Source organism: Aptenodytes forsteri, unplaced genomic scaffold (assembly GCF_000699145.1).
Source record: "Aptenodytes forsteri isolate BGI_AS27 unplaced genomic scaffold, ASM69914v1 Scaffold22, whole genome shotgun sequence".
In the NCBI taxonomy this organism is placed as follows: domain Eukaryota; kingdom Metazoa; phylum Chordata; class Aves; order Sphenisciformes; family Spheniscidae; genus Aptenodytes; species Aptenodytes forsteri.
The window spans coordinates 163,516-183,506 of record NW_008795688.1 but is presented as its reverse complement, the minus strand read 5'-3'; the positions used below and the strand labels follow the sequence as shown (position 1 = coordinate 183,506).

Genomic DNA, 19,991 nt, shown 5'->3' with positions numbered 1-19,991 from the left:
GGAGCCCCACCTGGTGCACGACGCCGGGAGGGTGTTGGGGGGGCCGTCGGGCGGGGAGCCAGGCTTTGCTACATGGCCAGCGGCCTGCGAAACCTGACTGTGAGCCCCAGCCTGAATATTGCGCTCAGACTTAATGCTTCCTGTCCAGATTAGCATTTGTTTTCGATCCTTACAGTTGTTTATTTTTATCCTTATCCTGCAGGGAATGAGATTTGCAGACTGTGGGTAAGGTCAAGGCCCAGGCCGCCAGGGGATAGGACGCGGATGCCCGTGGGATGTCTGCGGTCGCCTGCTCCGAGGTCTTTCCCCTCGTGCCTTCCCCCGCCAGGCAGTTCGTGCTGGAGCATCCCAGCCACTGCGAGAAGGAGCAGAGCGGCTCTGCTGCCTCTCACACACAAAATAAGGGACATGGGGGACTTTTTTTCCCTGAAGTGGTGGCAGGAATGTTCCAACTTGGTTCAGGTCCCAAAAGGAGACGTTGTTTGCTGCAGTGTTTCCCCATATGTGGAAAAATAAAAGCTAAACTCTTCAATTCAGAGTCAGGATGGATTTTGAGAACCAAAACCTTCCATGCTGTTCACAAAGGAGAGAGGAAACGCTTTCCCTTTTTCATACAAAATCTCATCAACTCCGCACAACGTGTTTCCAAGCAAGGCAACCCCTTGGCACTGGGTACTCCCCAGCCCACTCCCCTGCAAAATAACCCTCCTGCTTTCAGCCCCGCGCCACGGGGACACGCTGACCCTGGGCAACAGAGCGGGTCGCTGCAGTGGAATAAGGCATCGATCCGGCGCTGGGTTTTGTTCGAGATGCTTTGCTCAGGCGTCGGAGCTCCCTCCATCCCTCCCCATTGCTGTCAGGGCTGGCCTGGATCCCCTGCCCATCTGCACCTGCCTGCTCACAGGTAACCCGCCCATCTTCTGGGCAGCCATATCCACTCCCCTCTTATCACAGGCGACTGTAATCTAACCCCATAACTCCCTTGTAGAAGTCAGCCTGTCTGGCCCCCAGGGCTGTTAGGGCTTATTTCAATGAAGGTTAGAAAACAAATTTACATCCTAATCCCACAGCAAGCACCTATCCCTTTTTGCATCACTCCTGGCTTTCAGCTTATCTGGAGTGTGCCCAAATGAATTTCACACCCTGATGGTTTAAGCTGCTTTAGGGCAGCTGCCCCGGGGTTGCAGCTACACCCCCTGACCCCCACAGCTCTGCGCTCACAGCTCCTCTCGGTGCTAATGCCTTCGCTTTGCTCCTCTCCTTTCAAGCCCTGCGGAGCTCGGGAAGGGCTGGCTATGAGCACTTACACCATGCGTCTCCATAAGGGAACAGTTATTCAGGTGCTGGTGTTCTCCAGCAGTCCCGGCAGACGTGGCAATGCCTCTGCTGTGGCAGAGTGGGCAAGATGCAAGGAAAAGTGTAAAAATAGACTCGTGAATCACCGAATTCAGAAGCTCAGTGCAGTCAGACCTCCTAAATCATCATTTGTGATGGGGAATACCCTTCTTTCAGCACAGACTCTTCATTTTTGTTCCCATGCACTGAGTGATGTGTTCATAGTCCTGCTTTACTACAGTGCTTTGTAGCTGGCTGTTCTGCGTGTCATGCCATGTGTTCATGCAGTGTTCACAGGAGCCGTCATGACACCGACATCCCATGGAGTGGTTTCCAGCTTCTGGGGTCACCCAGAAAACACACGCCAACAGCGTAGCGCAGCACAGAAACCATCAGAGCCTCAATTTTAATGAACCCAAAGCAAGACATGGGGAGATTGCATTTTCCTTGCTTTGAAACACCTTTGAGAGGGGCTTTTCCCCTGTTCTGCATTTATCCCAGCAGTATTTGAAGGCTGCTCTCGTCCAGCTTTACGGTCTGTCTGTCCTCTTGAGTGCTGAGGGGCAAAGGCAGGCAGGACCGCCTGGACACTTGGTGCCCGTGGAGGGCTCAGTGAGTTCAGCCAAGAAAAGGGAAGAGCTGCCTGAGCAGAGCGCTACTGAAATCACCCCGGTGGGATATGAAACATGGACGGGGCTGTGAACACTGCTGTTAGAGCTGATTTATTCCTGGCACCTCGCAGCGGTGCTGCTGGGGAGGCTGTACGACGAAGACACATTGATCCACTGTTAACGGTGGCCACGCAGCATTGTCCTCCCCCTCGATCAGTCCATAGATTTGCACATGGAGCTGGTGGGAGATGAATTTTCTTTCCATATGTAAAAATGATCTATACCAGGATTTCTTACTGCTGGGTTCGTTCTGCCTCTGAAGGTTTTAATTTTGGTGCAGAATGCTCCTTGGAAAAGAGGCGATTTTTATTCTTTTTTCCACAAAGTGTTTAATAATTTACAGCCAGTGGGTGTTTTCAGGTTGTCCTAGGTGGTATTTTGGGAGTGGTGATGGAAGGAGGAGGTTGTTCAGAATGCAGCGCTCACAGGCAGCTGGCTGGGGATCGCCTTAATTACCTGCAGAAGCCAAAGCGCTGCTTGCTGCCCGGGCTGGTCCAGGTTTGTGCAGGAGGAGGAGGCGGCAGTGACTCACACTGGGAGCCAGACCTGGCATGACGCAGCCGGGACCGTGGGGTGACACAGCAAGCCAGGGACGCACACGGACTCTGGCCAAGCCAGCTCGGCGTCAGCCACCATCCACCGGATTGTTTGCGTCTCTGCTCGGCATTGAGCTGGGCACGCAGAAAGAGCTGGGAGCATTTTGGTGTAACAAAGACGAGCGTGACGTGATGGCTTAAATAAATGTAATCAGGTGGGACTTTGAAAGGCTGGGAGTCTCTTCAGTGAGCTGGAGGAAGGTGGGGAATCCTGCCATGTAAAACCCCTTACACAGCTGTGCCAGGAGGGTTTGTGCCTGCAAGCCCTACCTTCAGGCTCTGTTATTTATGAATGCACCCTGCACTCAGGTTTCCTGTGCTCTCCCAGTCCCCAGGCAAACGTGTCCACCCTTATCTCCTTGAGGTCCACCTGCCACATTCCTCCAGGCATTTCACCCAGGCCCTGTGCAGAAGATGGAGCTGCTCTGAAGCGGCAATTCCTGGGTACAGGGTATACCTGAACACCGTCCCTGTACTATGGATGCTCTGTGATCTGCATTAGCTGCCCGTGATTTCAAGGGGTAAATATAAAAGAACTTGTGAAATTCTCTTTCTCACAGCTGTGCTAATTCATTAACACAAGTTCATGAACTGTTTCTGCTCTATCAACGAGCAGGTCCTGCAGTCAGTGGGATCAGCGGGCTTTAGAGGATGCTTGGAGAAAGCCGGCACTTCACCCCTTTCCCAGCCCACGCCTACATGTGCTGGGCCAAGTGCTGGCCCTGCTAAGGGAATGGGGTGCATTGAAGTGACAGAATTTGAGAGGAACAGTCTGCGGGGACAGAGGGGAATTGAGGGGCAGCGGACATGGGGGTTACAGAGTCCTGCTTCCAAATTTCTGCAATTCAGCCATATCTGCCCACCCCTTCACAAAAGAGCTCTTTGGCCATGAAGTCTCTCTCTGTGTAACACAGCATGTAGCCCCCAGGTGGGGAGGAGAAGACATCAGCCACAGAGGGCCGAACGACACTGATGTCTTTCTATTCCTACCAGCTTATTACCCACCCGCCCCAGCCACATGCAAACATAAAAAACCCAACAAAACTGACAGTTTCTGCTGGGTTTTTTCTATTTTTTTTTTAATTGGCATTAAAAGGATTGCACCTTCTGATACAGATCATCTCTGACACCTATACAAATAATTTATAATCCATCTACATCATTTACAACTGTACAGAGTAAACTCTGGACACCGCAGACCACGTTCCAACCCAGCACACGGTCTCTTGGCTTTTTAAGCATTTGGCTTGCATGCCAGGGTACATGAACCCCCCAATGAAGCTCCAAGGACACAGAGGTGTGAGATCACCCCTTAAACCCCCTGTTACCCTGTGCAGCAGGTCACAGAGGAAAACAGCTGGTGCAAGCAGGTGTTTCCTGACTTGTTTTGAGCCTCCTGTCTAACTTCAGCTTCCTTCAGGGCCCAAATGCTTGCTGCCTAAGTCTGGCATTGGTGGGCATCAGCAATTTTTTATTTGTGAGCAAATGGAGGTGAAGAACAGTACTGAAGAACTGAACACTGTTGCTGAGATCCTGCAGCTTTGTGACTCCTACGAGGGGATGTTAAGGCTTGGGGACTGTGCTTGGCTCAGCCGGGAGCGGGGGGCTACATCTGCCAGCATTTCAAGGTAGCTTCCTTAGGAAATGGTCATGTTGCTGTTGCCCAACATGATCCTTCAACTGTTGGTGCTGGTTTGGGATTAAATATTTCTTGGGACCTAGAGGCTTTTTACACTGCTAAATAATCCATCACCTGCCGACAGCTCTAGAGCTGCTGTGCCCCCAGTAGTGTATTTCAGCGGTTGTTTTGGACTGCATGGTACATTCAAAGTGACAGTGAATAAACCTTTAGCTTGGGAACAAGAAGCGACAATGCCTGCTGTGCCAGGTGACAATGCAGGACAGGAGCAGGAATACGGCAGCCCTGTGCTTGTTGGCAAAGAGGGGGATCGGGGAAGTCTGAGAGTTGAACCCCTAAAGCCTTGTGCACGTGGCAAGAAATGCAAGGAAGATTTCTATGGGGCCTAACCAGCCAAGACAACCCACAAGCTCAGAGCAGTTCTGTGGAAGGGAAAATCCTCTCCAGTACCCCAGACTGGGATACCTGGAGGTGGGCTCCTTGTTCCAGGTGTGGGTGGCTAAACAGAAGTGACTTTCCAGAGGTGCAGCTCCCCAGGGCCAGGCAGACTTGGCACGGAAAGGACAGAGTGGTGGATTTGTCCCCAGCCATTGTGGCTAACACAAGGGTTTGCCAATGCCGCTGCAGCTGGGTCAGCATCACCCTGTAGCATAGAGCTGGCTCCAGGGACTCCCCATCAGTGACAGCCAGAGATGACCGGGAATAGCTGCTATGCACATATACAAAGCTAAAGGACACTTTCTTTGGGCTGCTGATCCAAACAAGCACCCCTGAGTGAAGGCAACCCAGGTAACGAGTTATCTGGGAGCCGAGAGAATAAAAAAAAATGATAGTGTCATAAAAGGAATGCCCCCAAATCCCCTCCAACGTGAATTTAGGGAAGACTCCCCAGAGACACCCCAGAAACCACAGATCACATTCAGAAAGTTAATAAATACACACCGTGTTTCTACCATTATTTCAGTCAGCCAAAAACTGGAATGAAGACGGGGTCCTCCTAGATGATCATCCTTAACACCGGCTTAGTCTGAGCCTGGGTGGCAGCAGGAGCTGTGCTGTCACTGCTCAGCCTGGCCCATCTGCAAACCAGAGGAGGGTTTCTACACCGTGGTAGCAGCAGAGGAAAGGAAAGGAGGAGTCTTGCAGGCATCCTGCCCATCCACCATTCCCAGGAGCACTACTCCACTCTTCTACATCTCTTACTCGCACAGCAGACACAGAGCAAACCAGGACTGCAAGGCAGGCTGGGATGCAGAGGTATTGCTGGCTGACCTCACGGAGGAGGTCCGCTGCTGCTGGGGTTGTAGGTGTTCTTCCCGGGATGTACAGCTGGAGAAACACAACCGGCGCTTATGAGGCTCCAGACCAGATGCGGAGAGGTTGCATAGTGAAGCAACAGTGAAATCCCGTGTGGGCTCAAAGGTACAGCTCAGATGTCAAAGAGCTGTTGTGCAGCCTCCATTGTCTGCTCAAAGAAGGTTTCTTCTTCAAGCGGATCTCTACCGTTCACGGCCGAACATATCCCACAGCACTGCCTGGGCAGCCTGAGCTGTTCTTGCCCTGTTCATCGCTGCCAAATATTGCACCGGATTTCCCATGACCCTGTTTCACACCATTCATTGTTACTTTGTGTGGCCCCTTTGAAACAACAGCAGGTTTTCCACCTACTTCCATAGAAGCTGCGTTAAACACACATGCTCTCCCAGTTGTGGTCAGGCTTACAACAAGGTTTCCTAAATCAGTCAGAGGAATAATTGCTGGTTTGCCCAAATACATCACCCTGTGCCAGAATGAAGAGTTTGCTGTGCAGAACCCCACGCAACAGGCCCTGATCCCCTGCTGGGCTGTGAGATATCACCATAATAAATATTACCGATAGCAACTGCTCTGTGATCCACAAGCACAGCGAGCACCATCACCTCAGCTGTATTTTCCCCAGTCTTCCTGAAATGAAGAAGCTCAAAGGTTTTCCCTGACTTGTGCAAAAGGTTAAAAGTCAGTTCTTCAGCAACGCTCTGCCCCTTGGCAGGGGGGTGTTGGCTGCGGTCATCACTGTCATTCAGCAGGGCACAGCTGTCCTCCCTGAGCCCTACCAACCTCTGCTGTTGCAGCTTTTTACACCATTACCATTGTAAAATCACTGTTGGTGGCTTTTAGTGTGTTTTCTTTTTCCATCTCCTCTGTGATGACCCAATGTCACATCTCTCACACCAGCTTTTTCTCGTTTTCTTCATTGGATGATGCCTGCAAATGTGTTGATGGGCAACAGCAGAGACTTGGGCATGTATTTCACAAGCCCCACATCTTCTGTTTCGTGCAGGCTGAATTTCATTGTCCTTGTCTTTTGCAGGCAGTAGCTGGGCTCTAGGCAAGGAGACACTTCCACGCTGCAAGAGCACAAGAACATATTTACTGCATGGGCAAATCTGCCCTTGAGGGCCAGAGTCTGATCTCAGACTAAACATCAGGTCTCTCCACTGACTGCTGAGGGAGGGCTGTCATATTGAGATGTGCAGCTGCTTTTATTCTTTTTCAACTGGTTTTGGCTGGAAAGATGAGCTGATGTGTATTAGTGTTTGACCACAAAACCAGTGTCATTAGCCTGGCTCAGTTCAATTCTCAGAAATTCACGTTTTATGTATGTTCCACATGGCCCATGGACCATGAACCACCTGTCTGTCTGCTTCCAACACATCACATGTCACTGCAATTACTATAGGCACATTGATTCCTGCTATTTTCACAGGGCTGAATTCTCTCCCCCTACCTTCATATGCTTGAGATACCCTGGTGAGGAATGCAGTCAGTGAGAGAGCATCAGCTCCACAATATAATTAAGGAGATCTAAGATAGTCTGTCCCTGGAGGTACCTATCTTTCTACTGTCTTAATGACAGTGCCTTACTTAAAATGGAAGAACCATTTTGTTTCTCACACCATCACCCGAAAACACAAAGGAAGGAGAGCACCACTCTGCCCTGCTTTCCCTGGAGCAGCAAAGTGTTCGCCCATGGGTCTTTTGTCATGTATGAGGATCAGGACTGGGACTCCCTGGGAAACAGCTCTGCCACCTTGGGAGCCCTTCCAGGGAGGGATGCAAGGTCACCGGTAAGATGTGCAGAGCCTGGCACGCGTGGCATTCTCACCTGATCACGTTCCTGTAGGCTCTTCTGCTGTCCTTGTCCAGACACACCGTGAAGGGCCTCTGCTCTGTGCTCCTGATTTTGATATTGCGTGTTTTCAACCTGTTTGCCACGGCCTAGATTGAGAGAGGAGGAAGAGCCCAGTGAGTGTCTCACTTCCCTTCCCTTGGCTGCGTGGTGACAGGTGGTGTGTGCATGCTGGGTATGAAGGGGACAAATGATGACATTTCTCTCTTTTTTTTAACCTCAGATGTGACATAAGGTGACTTCTTTAAGGAGGGAAGTGTCTCTCTTGTCCTTTTTCTGTTATCACAACCTGGTGAAATTTTGCAAGGGCAAACTTTCCAAACTGGCAATGCTTGCACAGGTTGCAAGGTTTGAGATGTCTGATGTGGGGCATGGTCTGTTCTCCAGGGGCATGGTCTCTTCTCCAGGGCCATGGCATGTCTTGGTGGGCAGCATGGGCTGCATTACCTTGGTGTTTCCAAAAGCCAGGTGAAAATAACCAAAAGTGTGCTGGTTAGCTAAAAATACCAGCTGAGAGACTGGAGGCACCAGAGCCCAAATGACCAAGGTACAATAATACTTAATGCCACCCAAACTGCCATGACACATTCCCACGGGGCAGCGTGTCCTTTGGGGTCTACTTGAACTCTCATGTAAAACAAGAAGACAGGAGCCCAAGTTTTCAGTCCCATCTCTTGCATATCCATCTTTCTGAGTTGGTAATTAGATTCATTGAAGTTTCTGCTTCTTATTTATGCTTTGTTAAAATATTTCTCCAATGGCCTCTATTCTTGTGAGCTCTGTGGGGATTAACACATGGGGTCTGGGGAGGGCACTGCAGCTGGAGATGTGGAGCTAATGGAGTTGATCGCAAAACTACAGACCCTCTCCTGTACCCAAGTGGAGCCACGATGACTAGGGCTCAGCCTTATTTCTCTACTTCATCCCTGGGGCCACAGAATCACCCCAGCAGCAGCTCAGTCCTCCAGAGTTTCCTGAGACAGGATTCAATGGGACATTGAGCAGCAGGGATGGCATTTGGGGCTTTGGCTCAAAAATCTAGACTTTTCCATGGAAAGTAATTGCAAATCACTCTCTGAGCAGGGTGGCCCCAAAACCTTCTCCTCCCCCACAGAGTGTTTCCCCTTTCACCGTTGTCGTAAGGGATTTCCATGCATGGGCCAACCCCTCCAGGGCTGTGAGCATCCACATCTACTTACTGAGAACGATCGTCCTGACAAGTTGTTGATCCTAACGATTTCGGCGATGTTCACATTCAGACACACCAGATCTGCAACAGAAACAGCACGTTAGACTTGGACCGTGGCTCGATCTCAGCTCGGCTTTGAGTGGGGCTGGTTCCAGATCCCACACTCGGGTGCACTGCCAGGGGTCCATGGGATATATAGGACAGCAGAAAAGGAGGACTCTAGCAAGCTCCATGGGCTAAGGGTTTGCGTGGGGTCATGCTCAGGGTGGAAACCTCAGAGGCTATGTTAAGGGCAAGGAGAGAGAGGAAGACTGCAGCAAGAGGAAGATGCTTCCAAGCCTAGATTATGGTTATGCCGAACCCCATGTTACAGGGAGCCCCAGGCACGTCATTCATGAGAAAATGCACAACCACAAACTGCGGTGACACCAATATATGCACGTCACTGATTCAACCCCCACAGCGCAGGCACATAGCGCTAAGTACTATGGTCAGGGTTACTCTACTGAGCACCAGAAAACTCAGCAAACCCTCTTTGCAAGGCCTCAAGCAGGAAGAACCCACCTTCAGCCTCGTCAGCTGGGATGGCTTTCATCACCAGACCTGTGGAGCGCAGGGACATCGCCAGCTCCTTCGCCCGGTCGCTCACCACAACCTGCAGGAAAGGCTCTGTTAATTCACCCTGGCAGAGAGGTTAGACATGGAGAGGTTTGGGGCCATTTTTTCACAAATGCAGCGTTAGCTAACAGGCTTTTAAAATTCACCACAACCTCTCTGTCCTCTCCTGGAGTACAAGTCCAGAGGAGAGAAGGAGGGCCAGAGCACTCCTTTTGGGAGATTTGTGCCGTGCTGGGGGTCCCTGTGGACAGAGACATTTTGGGCTCCCTAGAGCCCCACTTACCTTTCTGTATGTTACTGTGAGATCTATGCCAGGGCCATCCAGGGTCGTTTTCTTCTTGGTCATGCTTAACTCTGCAAGGAAAGAACCGGGTAGGATTGAGGTTTCGCTCATCCCAGCTGCTGTCTGTGGTCAGTAGAGAGGGGTCCTCCCATGGAATGAGCCACCCCCTCGGTCACACAGCAGCTGTGGTCTGGCGCACCGGCCCCTCTCTCCTTGCCTATGGGAGCCGAGGCTCTGTGCACTTAACAGGTCCAGTGAGATGGACTCAATCGAGGGTCTGTGCCCAACTGCAATGGCAGGCATCCATTGGATCAGACACTGGGGTGCACTGATGGAAGGGCTGGATGTGACCTCTGTAACAGTCCAGCCTTCAAGCACCCTCGTCCCATCACTGGCAACTCAAGGAAGCAGAATTTCTAATAGGGAAAACATCTGGCAAAGGGGATGGCTGTAAAGCCCAGCTTGTTTCCTCAACAAAAATATGATGTTGGTTCAACTTCAGAGGGTCGTGAAGCCAACCAAAGCCACAGTCTACAAAACCAGGCTGAGACCTGGCCAGTGACCACAAAGTCTCTCATTTAGCCTGGTGTCATGCGCCCAAGAGGGAGATGGAGATGTTTAGGGAGGCCTCCTGCTCATCAGGGAACAAGGGATATTGCCCCATGGCATGGCCTTGACTGCTGCAGGCTGAGGGACAGGATGAGTGGGAGGTGGGGCTGGTAGGACCCCCGCCCTGGATGGCAGCCCCCGTTGCAGGGCTCAGCTTGGGGGGACATACGCACCTCTGTGGGAGATGCTCTCCTGCACCTGGGTGCGCAGCTCTGTGAGGAACACATCCTCGGCCGGCTCCTGCGCCGGGTCATTGAAGAAAATCTGAAAGACAGGAAAATCTCTAAGAACAGCTCCTCCTCAGTCACCCTGTGACGTCACACTGGGCTTGTGACATCAAAAGGTTCTCCAGAGTACCCAGGTGTGACATCATCAAAGGGAATCTATTACCTCATCATGGCAGCCGGGGGGCCTATGGGATGGAGAGAACTGCTTTTGCTCTGCTTTCTGAAGCCCAGGAGCATTACAAGCCTTGCCAGGAGCCCGGTGGCCCTGGCCAGCAGAGCCACGGGCAGTGTCCCCTGCCACTGGGTGTCACTGCGCACTCACAGATGAGTCTGTTCCCAGCCATCCACCCAGAGGCAACCCAGGTGAAGGGGAGCAGATTCCCAGGCCTGACTACAGATGCTGGCTTAGCTTCAAGGCACGTAATTTCTCTATCTGATACACCTAAATCAACTGGTCACTTCAGACCTGTTAATTATTTTCTTGTCATGGGCTTCTTTTGAGCAAAATGTGAGGATAAGGTCCTGGAGAACCTCTCCTAGCCCTATGTCTAACTCCTGTGGGACCTGACCTCACTTCCAGGAAAACTCTCTGCAGCCAAAGAGGAACAGTGTGGTCCTAACCAAAAAGGCAAAACAGGCTTAGTGTTTCTAGATGAAGCAGCATCACACCCTGTATGACAACAGGGTAGGTTAGGTGCTTCTATCTGAAAACCACATCAGGAGTCAGTTCTTCTTCCCCTGCTTGAGTCACCCACTCTCTCACTTCCTTTTGATTTTTGTCTCGGAGGATGAAAGAGTGGAATAAAAATTCATCAAAAAACCAAAATCCCCAGCCACACAAGCTGAGGACCAGGTGCTCCAAGTGTTTACAAGCTACATGTTATTAGTTCAAGTCCTAGTGATGCTCTACCAGTAATTACCAAAGCTCTTCCAGCTCTTTGCAAGCCACATGCCAGTTTGCTCATGAAATGGCTGCTCCTTTGCTGCAATAGGTTACCACATTGGCTATGAGTAGATTAAAAGGAGATATGTGCATCGGTGGCACCCTAAGCTTTGAAGGGGGAAAACTGTCAGAGCAGCAGATGCGGGGTTGATGTTACATGACCGAATACAGTAGTTCTTTGCTCTCGTATCAAATGCCAGGTCTCACTCTGATACCGTTTCAGAGAAAAGCTGGCAGGAAATAAATAAAACGGTGTTTCAGGAAGCCCTGCAAAGCCCCTGCAAGGTACAGGAAGGTTTTGGCAAAGCCACTCAGAAAACTCCTGTTTGCTTACAGCATCTAAAGCAGCAGGAGGTGCCAGAGCTCCTGAGCTAACCCCAGTCCAGCAGAGCAGGAAATCTGTCCTTACAGGGTAATTCCAAGGTTCACTTTGCTGACCTGTGTGATCCTGAAATAGCCTTCCCGGGATCATTGGCTCTGGCTGAGTTGTGCTACAGGGAGCCGCTAGACCCGAGAGTCTGGCAAGGAGGGAACAGGCTGGGGAGCACAGAGATCCAGGCTCAGATCTGCCAAAAGCCCCTGGATCCCATCGACTCTGCACAGCTCTGCCAGCAGTGGGGCTCTGCAAGCCCTTGCAGGGCCACGTGAAGGCACAAGAGATGTGGCACCCACCTTCACAGCGTAGACCTGGAAGCAGACGGGCTGGATGCCCATGCGGACGTAGTAAGCGATCACATCAGTGATGAACAGATCAGTCACAAGATGTTTGCTCGGAGAGGAAGGCTGGGGGGCAAATCATATTATGGATCAGCCACAGTCACTTCTCAAAAACACTGCCACAAACCCTCATGCCTTCCTAGATAAATAATGAGCAATGAGCTGTCACCCAGGGCAGCGCTGAGTGCCTCTGCCATAACTAGTAAAAGCGAATGGGAGAAGCAAAAGCTTGCGCCCACCTACCAGCCTTTTTTGTAGGCTATCGATGGTGGCTCAAACTGCCAGGAAATGAGAGCCTGGGGTATTTCAGCAAATGCCTCATTTACATTTTCTTTCTTGAAATCTGCCATTTCCTGTCCCTTGGCCAAAAAAGCCCATCACACAGCGAATGGGTCTTGTGGGCTGGGGCGGTGTCAGCCTCATGCACCTTCCCAGCTGCCGGGCCCGGGGAGGGGTTTGCAAGGAGAAATCCTTTATCTGGGGCACAGAGGAGCCCTGCAGGGCACGAGCTCATCCTCAGATACGGCAGACGTGTTTGGGAAACGGGCCAGGCTGGGGAGGTGGGAAGGTTTCCCTCGTACCATGGTGGCCAGCTTGGGAATCATGTGGCAGAGCGTGTTGATGTTGCTCTCGTACCACGGGTCGGCTCTGCCCAGGTACCCGGCCACCTCGCAGAGCTCCTCTTGACCGGTGGCAGCGTGGTCCTGCGGGAGAAACACACAGCTCAGAGTAGGATCATGGCTGAAAATACTGGAAGCCATAGAGGAGGCAGAGGGAGCTGGGGCACGAATGCCCTGTGAGCAGCTCCCCCATCCCTCCACCTTCCCTGCTTGGTCCAGAGAAGACAGCAAAACACTTCTTGCAGCACTCGTTTAGCAGGTGCTCAAGAACAAAAATTAAGTGAAGAATGAAAAGAAGAAATACTCATTTTTATAATGGCACATTTGTCAGGACTCACAGCCAGCTCTGGGCCAGTTTAAAATATTGTGAGAAGTGCGACTGTTTATTTATTGCTGTCTCGAGGCTGTCAGAGGGGAAGAGATTTGCCCAAGATAAACTGCAAGGTAGTGACTTGCAGAACTAAAACTGGGGCCACGACCAAGCAGGCAAAGCCCTCCGTAAGGGGTGACCGCTTCCCCTAAGTGTTTGGGAGGTGAGAAAAGCATCAGTCCTTTGCTAAAGCTCCCTCGATCCTCCTATAGCTGGGGCATAGCAGCAAAACTGAATACCATTTCTAGGCTGTGAGGTATCACCTGTCAGGGTGGTTGGAGCAACCTGAATGTCTCTGGAGCTGATGGATTCCTGAAATCAGTCTGCAAACTGAGCCCAGCCGCCCTGTCTTGGCTCCCCTCCTCCTGGTTCTAGGAACTAGGCATTAACAGATGTGAATTCCTGTAAACCTCCCTGCTCTTCCTCCAAAAACACCGTCAGCTGCTGGCAGCAGGCGGCAGCGCCTGGAGCTGCCGAGCCCAGACTCACCGCAACGGCCAAGGTGTTTGGCTGCCCTGTCACGACCGGGATGTAGTAGAATTGCAGGTTCAGCCTGGGAGTCAGGAAAACTCGCCGTGTTTCTCGTTTCCTTGAAATGGAAAAATAAATAGCTGTGTCACAAGGGGAAGGTGGAGGAAAATGGCTCTTGGCCAAGGCTAGGCAGTGCCAGTAGACCACAGCTGCTCTGCAACAGGAGCTCATGCCCTCTTTGCACGCCTCCTTTGCCCAGTGTGACACAATGACAGTAATGCCCCTGGGTTCCCAAATCTGGCAAGGGGAGATGATGGGGTTAAGGGGTGTCCCGCAGATGGCCTCTCAGCTGGGACCAGCAGCCCCCTCTGCACCCAGCTCTGCTCCCCAGGCTGCTGCCTACACCATGACCCAGACCCATCCCACGTCGGTCTCCTGCCCCGGGTGAGCTGGCTGGGCAGCTGGAAAACATCTTTTCTTTAGGATTTTTCCCTTTTGCATAGGAAAACATCTTGCCTCATTTATTGTTCATTTAACTCATTCCACAGACAGAAGGGAAAAACTCCCTGTGTGCATCTTTTGGGCCAACAGAGCCAAATGATGCCATGCACCTGGTGAAGATGGATGCATTTGGATGCAAAACACCTGGGTCCCATCCTGCCTCAAGTAACACCGGAGCCCAACCCCATCCCCAGCCATCCTGGCTGCTTCAACAGGCTGAAGAGCAAGCCCCCACTCTGTCCTCCCTTTCCTCAAGCCCCCAGAGCCAAAGAGGCTGTGGCCACTGGTTACCTCAAAGAGTGGTAGGCTTGGGCCAGGCGCCCCAGGATCCGGTCGTCCCCCAGCAGCACGATGCGGGCAGTGTGCAGCCTCTGGAGCGGGGCTGCAGGCTCTGGGGGGATGCCTGGTCTCCTCTGTGGCTTCGCTGGGGGCTTCGCCCCGGGACCGTTGCAGCCAGCCTGCAGGAAGGCCATGCTCTCCAGCAGCGATGGCTTTTTTTTAATGCCACCCTTCCTCTGGAGCCGGGATTGCTCTGTCTCGGTGCTGCAGGGGGCGAAGGGCTCCTCGGCTGCCGCGGGCAGGTCTCGCTCTATGCCGCTGTCAGTGGAGAGCACAGAGAAACGGGTCTGCTCGCAGCACTCGCAGTCCGAAATGATGTCCTGGATCTCAAAGTTGTCCAGGTCCTGGCTTAGGCAGTCGGGCTCACAGCTCTGTGACAGCGGGCGGATAAACATCACCAGTTCCTTCCCTGTGGGCAGAAAGGAGCTCAAGGAGGGAAATACAACCAAACCCCAGCTGAGCCCTAGTCCTGTCCTGGCTCCCCTCTTCTCATGCAAACCAGAGGGTCAATATCTCCACCAGCAGGTGCAAGAGGAGTCAGTCTTTCAGTTCCATTTCATGCTGCACCATGAAGACAGCTCAATATCACTCAAATCAGGTACTTTGGGTGCATCCTGCTGCAGCCTGTCCCGCAGGGGTCCCCCCCTCATCTCCTTCACCCCCTCCCCCCCTAATCCCTTGATATGACCCCGACACCCCACAAGAAGGAAGGCTGGTACAGTCAGCACAAGCCTCCACAAGCTTGGCCCTTGGGCAGTGGTTATGAAACTCACTGCCCAAGAATCAGGGCTAAATGACATGTTTTGCACAGGCTTCCCAGCCTCAGGCACCGTCCAAACTTGCCACAGCCCCCCAGGGCACTCACAGAGCTGGTCGTCTTCTGTCCAGAGGTGAAAGCTGATGCTGGGGTTGGGCAGAGGGGTACCCTGCAGCCCTCCTAAGGGAGCATCGCCTGAGGGAAACAAGGATGTTTGTAACACACAGGAGCAGACAGTTTTCCTGCGCAGGTGCATGAACCCGCACCGGTGCTGTGCTTCAGACACTGGCTGAGGTAGCCTGTGCTGACCCCAAGGGCTCTCCCACCCTGGTCGCCTTCTGGCCAGACCTGAGGCTGTAATCACAGACCTCTGCTCTCACAAATTGAGCCATAAGAAGGTACCTACACCATCAGTGAAAGGGAGAAATGAAGATGGGGAGACAGGCACAGGCAAGTGAAGGACCTTGCTTTGCTGCAGACAGCAGAGGGATTGCAGAATAAATAAAACATTCTTCTAGCACTGGGCCTCCGACGCACATGGCAGGACCTCTCTTGCCAATCTCAGCTGAGACGCAAGGGAGCTCTCTGACCCCACCATTGCTGGCTATTTTTAACCCATTATGGCTCTGTGAGAAGCAGCGAGACAGTTCAATAGCTCACTGCCACCAAAAGGAGATGGTCCCACTCCTCTCCCTGCACCACGGACTGCTCCTCCCCATATCTGCAGCAGGACAATCTCCAGCTATTGTTGGGGAAAGACCTGGGATGCAGGGACCTTCCACCAGGAGTAGCCAGGAAGAGGGAAGTGTGACCCCCATTTCCCTCTGGTCTACCCCAGATTTGTGTGAGGAGCTGTGATGGATAGGAACATTCGTTATAGTCTGTATAGCCCCGATGGCACCAGGCTGGAACAGAGCACTGCCAGGGATGGAAGGAGATAGCAGTACCACTGTCCACCACATCAGTGCAAGGAGGTTTCAGGGAGTGGTGCACAGTGTCTCTCCAGTCTAGGCCATGGCAGGATGTATCTTACACCAGCAGAGCACTAGAGAGTCTGTCCAACCTACCCTGGTTGACACCTATGGCACCCTTTGCAAACGACAGAGACATGTCTCTGGGCCTCAAGGCAGCTGAAGCAGCAGCAGAGATTGCCACGGTGCCTTTCCTCAGGTGGCAAATCTGCATTCCACTGCCATGTGTAGTTTGCCATCCTGGACATCAGGTCACCACAAGGAGCCAGGCTGCAAGGACCTGATCCTGGTCCTGATGGATGGGATGCTGCTAAAGTGGAGGCAGACGGGAGGTGGGGATGGACAGATGTAGGAGGGCAATGGCGAGGACACGGCAGCGAGGCAGGGGCCTGCCAGTTTGCACGACTCCCTTAACCCACCATGCATGGCTGGCCGGGAGCTCACCTGCTTGCAAGGAGCTGAGGACAGCGCGGTAAATCTTTTCCAGCCTTGCTGCGTGCTGGCCACGGTCTGCGCTCGCCTCGTTTCCTGCACACTCAACTGCTGCCACCACTTGCTGGAACCAGTGTTCGACGTCGCTCGTGGGCATATCCTGTCGCAAGGAGCAGCTGTTAACACCCAGAGGCGTGAAAAGAGGAGGTGCTCCACGGGCAGGGCCACGGGAGCGGGCAGAAAGAGGGCAAAGGAGTCCTGCAAAAATTGTTTCATAACAGAGGGCACAAATGTCCTCCTGTCCCCAGGGAAGACTGGAGGAGGAGAGATACCGGCTGTACTGTCTGCTTAAAGCTTTTTTCTGGCAGGTTTGCAGCTGATGGGCACTGTGCTCCCAGCTGCCATGAGCTCGGGGAGTCAGCAGCAGAGCTGGCAGCTCAAGTAACCCTCAGGAGATGGGGACAGCAAGGTGTCCTTGGAGTGGAATCGCTGAGAGTCCCTGCAAAGTTGCCTTTCTGAACCAGACATTTGTCTTACTGTGGCCCCACAGCTCCTTGAAAGAGGTTTTGGAGAAAACTGGTTGAAACTTTTCCGCTGAAATGTTTTTGCAATGACCAGTGGCTCACAGAGGAGCCTATATTTCAGTCGCAGAGCCCAGCTTTGCTGTGCAAAACTGAAGACTCAAACTGAAGATTCAAAACCTGTAGGTCCTCTTTTATATTTGAAGAATTTTTTAGTTTAACACCAGCTCTGCTTGTAGCCCAGCCTTGCAAGTAACACTGGGGCTACTGGGAATGGAGACCAGCAGTGAGGAGCTGAGGGGGTCTCTCCACTTGCCAAAAAACCTTTCCCTGCTCTGAGGTGCCCAGCAAGAGCAAGACCATTGGAAAACCACACGTGGTGCCGCAGAAGTGGTGCCAGTTACCTGGAGGCTCCTCTTCAAGCCACTGACGTCGCAGCCCTCGCCCAGGGCTGCCTGCATGGCGTGGATGATCACATAGCACATGCACGCCCGGGGGCTCTGGGAGACCTGAGCTGCCTCCGTGTCGGTGACCAGCGCGTTGCAGATGGCTTTGGAGAGCAGCTCCGGATCAGCAAAGATGAAAATCCTGCATGGGGCAGGAGAATGGGAAAAGAGGGAGATGAGGTGAGGACTCCCCGTTACCGACATCAGGGCTGGCACGAGCAGCTCACGTCTCCATTATCCCGTGCAGAGAAAAAGGGTTGCTGTTGACATTCCCCTTCTCTGCCCTGTCTCCCTGCCAAGGGAGGCTCCCTGCCTCCCAGGACCATAGAAAAAATTGGGACACGTGGGAGGAATGTGCTTCTTCCAACACAAAGCTCCCCCAAGACCACGTGCTGCCACATGGTTTATGTCCAAATTGTCTGTTCCATCCAACATTAATTCAGAGCGGAGGGAAGGACAGATTTCACTGAGACTATAAAAGAAATAAAAGTAACAACCCATTAGAGGAGGCACTACTCACTTTTCCTGATAAGGGTACGGGTCACTTTTGAGACTTTGTTCGGAGATGACCATTCTTTGGTATAACATACCTAGCAAATGCAAGAAGATAAACACGCAGGAATCAGAGCATGAGAAATAACAGCACAACTCACTGGAACAGCTCAGCGCTGCTCCCGGTTGTAGAAGGCTGATGGTGGGTCTGCCAAGTCGGCAAGCACCCGTTGCTGGAGAGATGAAGTAAAAGAGCCAAGAATCAGGCCCAGAGTTAAAAATAGTCAAGGACAAAGATAGGCCATGCTACATAAAAAGAAAACCCCTTCTATTCAGGGACAATTTCCTGTATTTCCCTTCCTTTGTTTGGTGGGTTATGAGCTTGGGAGCAGAGTCGGAAGGAGGAGGAAGAGCCCAACTCCCGGCCTCCATCCTCGGGGCCACATCGGGGGACAGCGTTTGGGTAGATATGAAGAGTACGACACGTTTCTCAATCAGAAGGGATGTACTTTACCCTCACCTTGCTCTGGGGCAGGGAAGACACATCCACTCCGCTTCGGTCAGAAACCTAATACGGCGTGCAATCACCTTGTGAACCTCGTGGTGCCCCAAAAGAAGCTCCTATCTCAGTTGGAGATCCCCCTCTCTCCACACTGAATCATTGTTTTACCAGAAGTCAGGTGAGATAAAGGTGGACCTTGGAGCTCCAGGCAAAGTGGTACTGGGGAAGAGTGATCGGGGTGATGGCGATGGGCTGAGACTACCAAGAATGGCACTTTCTAATTTCCCACCAGGTTTCTCATATTTTACCTCCACCTCACAGGGGAGGAGGTAAAACACCTTGCACTGTTTTAAAGGATTGCTTTTACAGACTCATATTAAAGAAAACTTCAGCAAGGAGAACTTTAATGAGCAACGTAGAGAAAAAAGGAAATAGAGTTGTCCTCTGGCTTGCTTTCTAAAAGGGACTGTTCTCTGCAGAAACCAATGATGTTTTAGTGTCTAAAACCTGATGCACGGGTAGTGGAGGGAGAGCCCGTGCTGGACAGCCTGCAACTCAATCTCAGATGGAGAGTTCGCTTTGCAAAAAGGAGACCTCCGCAAAATTTACTGAGATGCCCAGGCTGGGAGCATAAGCACCCTGTTTCCTATATAGACAGAGGGTGTATATATACCTGGCCTTAGATGGGCTGGACTTGACTCTGGTGCTGCCTACACTGACAGCAGGAGGACCCCAAGGTTTTCTGCTAGTAACTAAGGCTCAGCAGACTGAAATCAGGAGAGGCGAACCCTCCCATCCAGTGCATCCCAAAGAGCCCCCCACAAGCGTTTGGCCAGCCCCAAGCAGAAATCCCTGCCATGGCTCGCTGCATTAGGCAAAGGCCAGCTCAGGTATGGAAACCCCCCCAAACCCCCACTACCATTGCCTCGAGGACCCAAGCCGTTCACCGTGCCATGCATGGGCAGAGCAGGGAAGGCCTCGTACCTGGTGCTGTCCTTTCCATCTTCAGCCTGACAGCGTAGTCCAAACCGATGGTGCAGAAAGGCTTGGGCAGGGTGAGCAGCTTCTTACAGAAATCATACACTCTGCTGCAGAGCTCGTCAGAGATGCAAGGAGCCTGGAGTGAGAAAGGGGCAGTGAAGGAGATGCCACAGGCAGTGATCCCTAACGGTGCTCTCCCCACAACAGACCCCAGGGTGGGAGGGCACAGAGCTACACCAAATTCAATATGGATTTAAATGCAATATATGAAGCAGAACCAGGCCCTAGGATAGTTTGGAAACCTCCAGCAATACCCACTGAAGGGTTGTGGGCACACATTTTTGCCAGGCTGTGGCTTCCTGCACCATCAGGCACCTAAACACCTCCAGAAAAGGGGGTCAACTGGAAGGACCTGTCACTCCCATACACGTCACAGGTGCCAGTGTCTCAGCCATCAAACATCACGCTGGGAAATGCACAGTTGAGTCCACCCATGGCAGTCCCAGGGCTTTGCTGGGCAGGTACCGGGATATTTCAGCACGGGAATAGGTGCTGAGTGACTCCAGGTGGTCCCTCCTGTGGCTTCTGATTT

At 52.3% G+C, this 19,991-nt stretch overlaps 1 protein-coding gene across 5 annotated transcripts in view; it reads right to left on the bottom strand.

The window, feature by feature from the left end:
• Nucleotides 1–4,083: 4,083 nt before the first annotated feature.
• PIK3R6 (phosphoinositide-3-kinase regulatory subunit 6) overlaps nt 4,084–19,991 on the bottom strand; it is a 38,121-nt gene continuing 22,213 nt past the window's right edge. For all 5 annotated transcript variants that reach the window (XM_009282791.2, XM_009282793.2, XM_019473010.1 and 2 more), the window contains 15 exons: nt 19,403–19,535; nt 17,945–18,014; nt 17,383–17,566; nt 16,470–16,617; nt 15,163–15,249; nt 14,250–14,706; nt 13,476–13,575; nt 12,578–12,700; nt 11,952–12,062; nt 10,283–10,373; nt 9,501–9,571; nt 9,164–9,254; nt 8,610–8,680; nt 7,387–7,499; nt 4,084–6,628 (listed from right to left, as the gene is read on the bottom strand). In XM_009282791.2, coding sequence (XP_009281066.1) covers nt 6,472–6,628; nt 7,387–7,499; nt 8,610–8,680; nt 9,164–9,254; nt 9,501–9,571; nt 10,283–10,373; nt 11,952–12,062; nt 12,578–12,700; nt 13,476–13,575; nt 14,250–14,706; nt 15,163–15,249; nt 16,470–16,617; nt 17,383–17,566; nt 17,945–18,014; nt 19,403–19,535 — 2,007 coding nt within the window. In that variant the 3' untranslated portion in view covers nt 4,084–6,471. The remainder of the gene's footprint in view (nt 6,629–7,386; nt 7,500–8,609; nt 8,681–9,163; nt 9,255–9,500; nt 9,572–10,282; nt 10,374–11,951; nt 12,063–12,577; nt 12,701–13,475; nt 13,576–14,249; nt 14,707–15,162; nt 15,250–16,469; nt 16,618–17,382; nt 17,567–17,944; nt 18,015–19,402; nt 19,536–19,991) is intronic.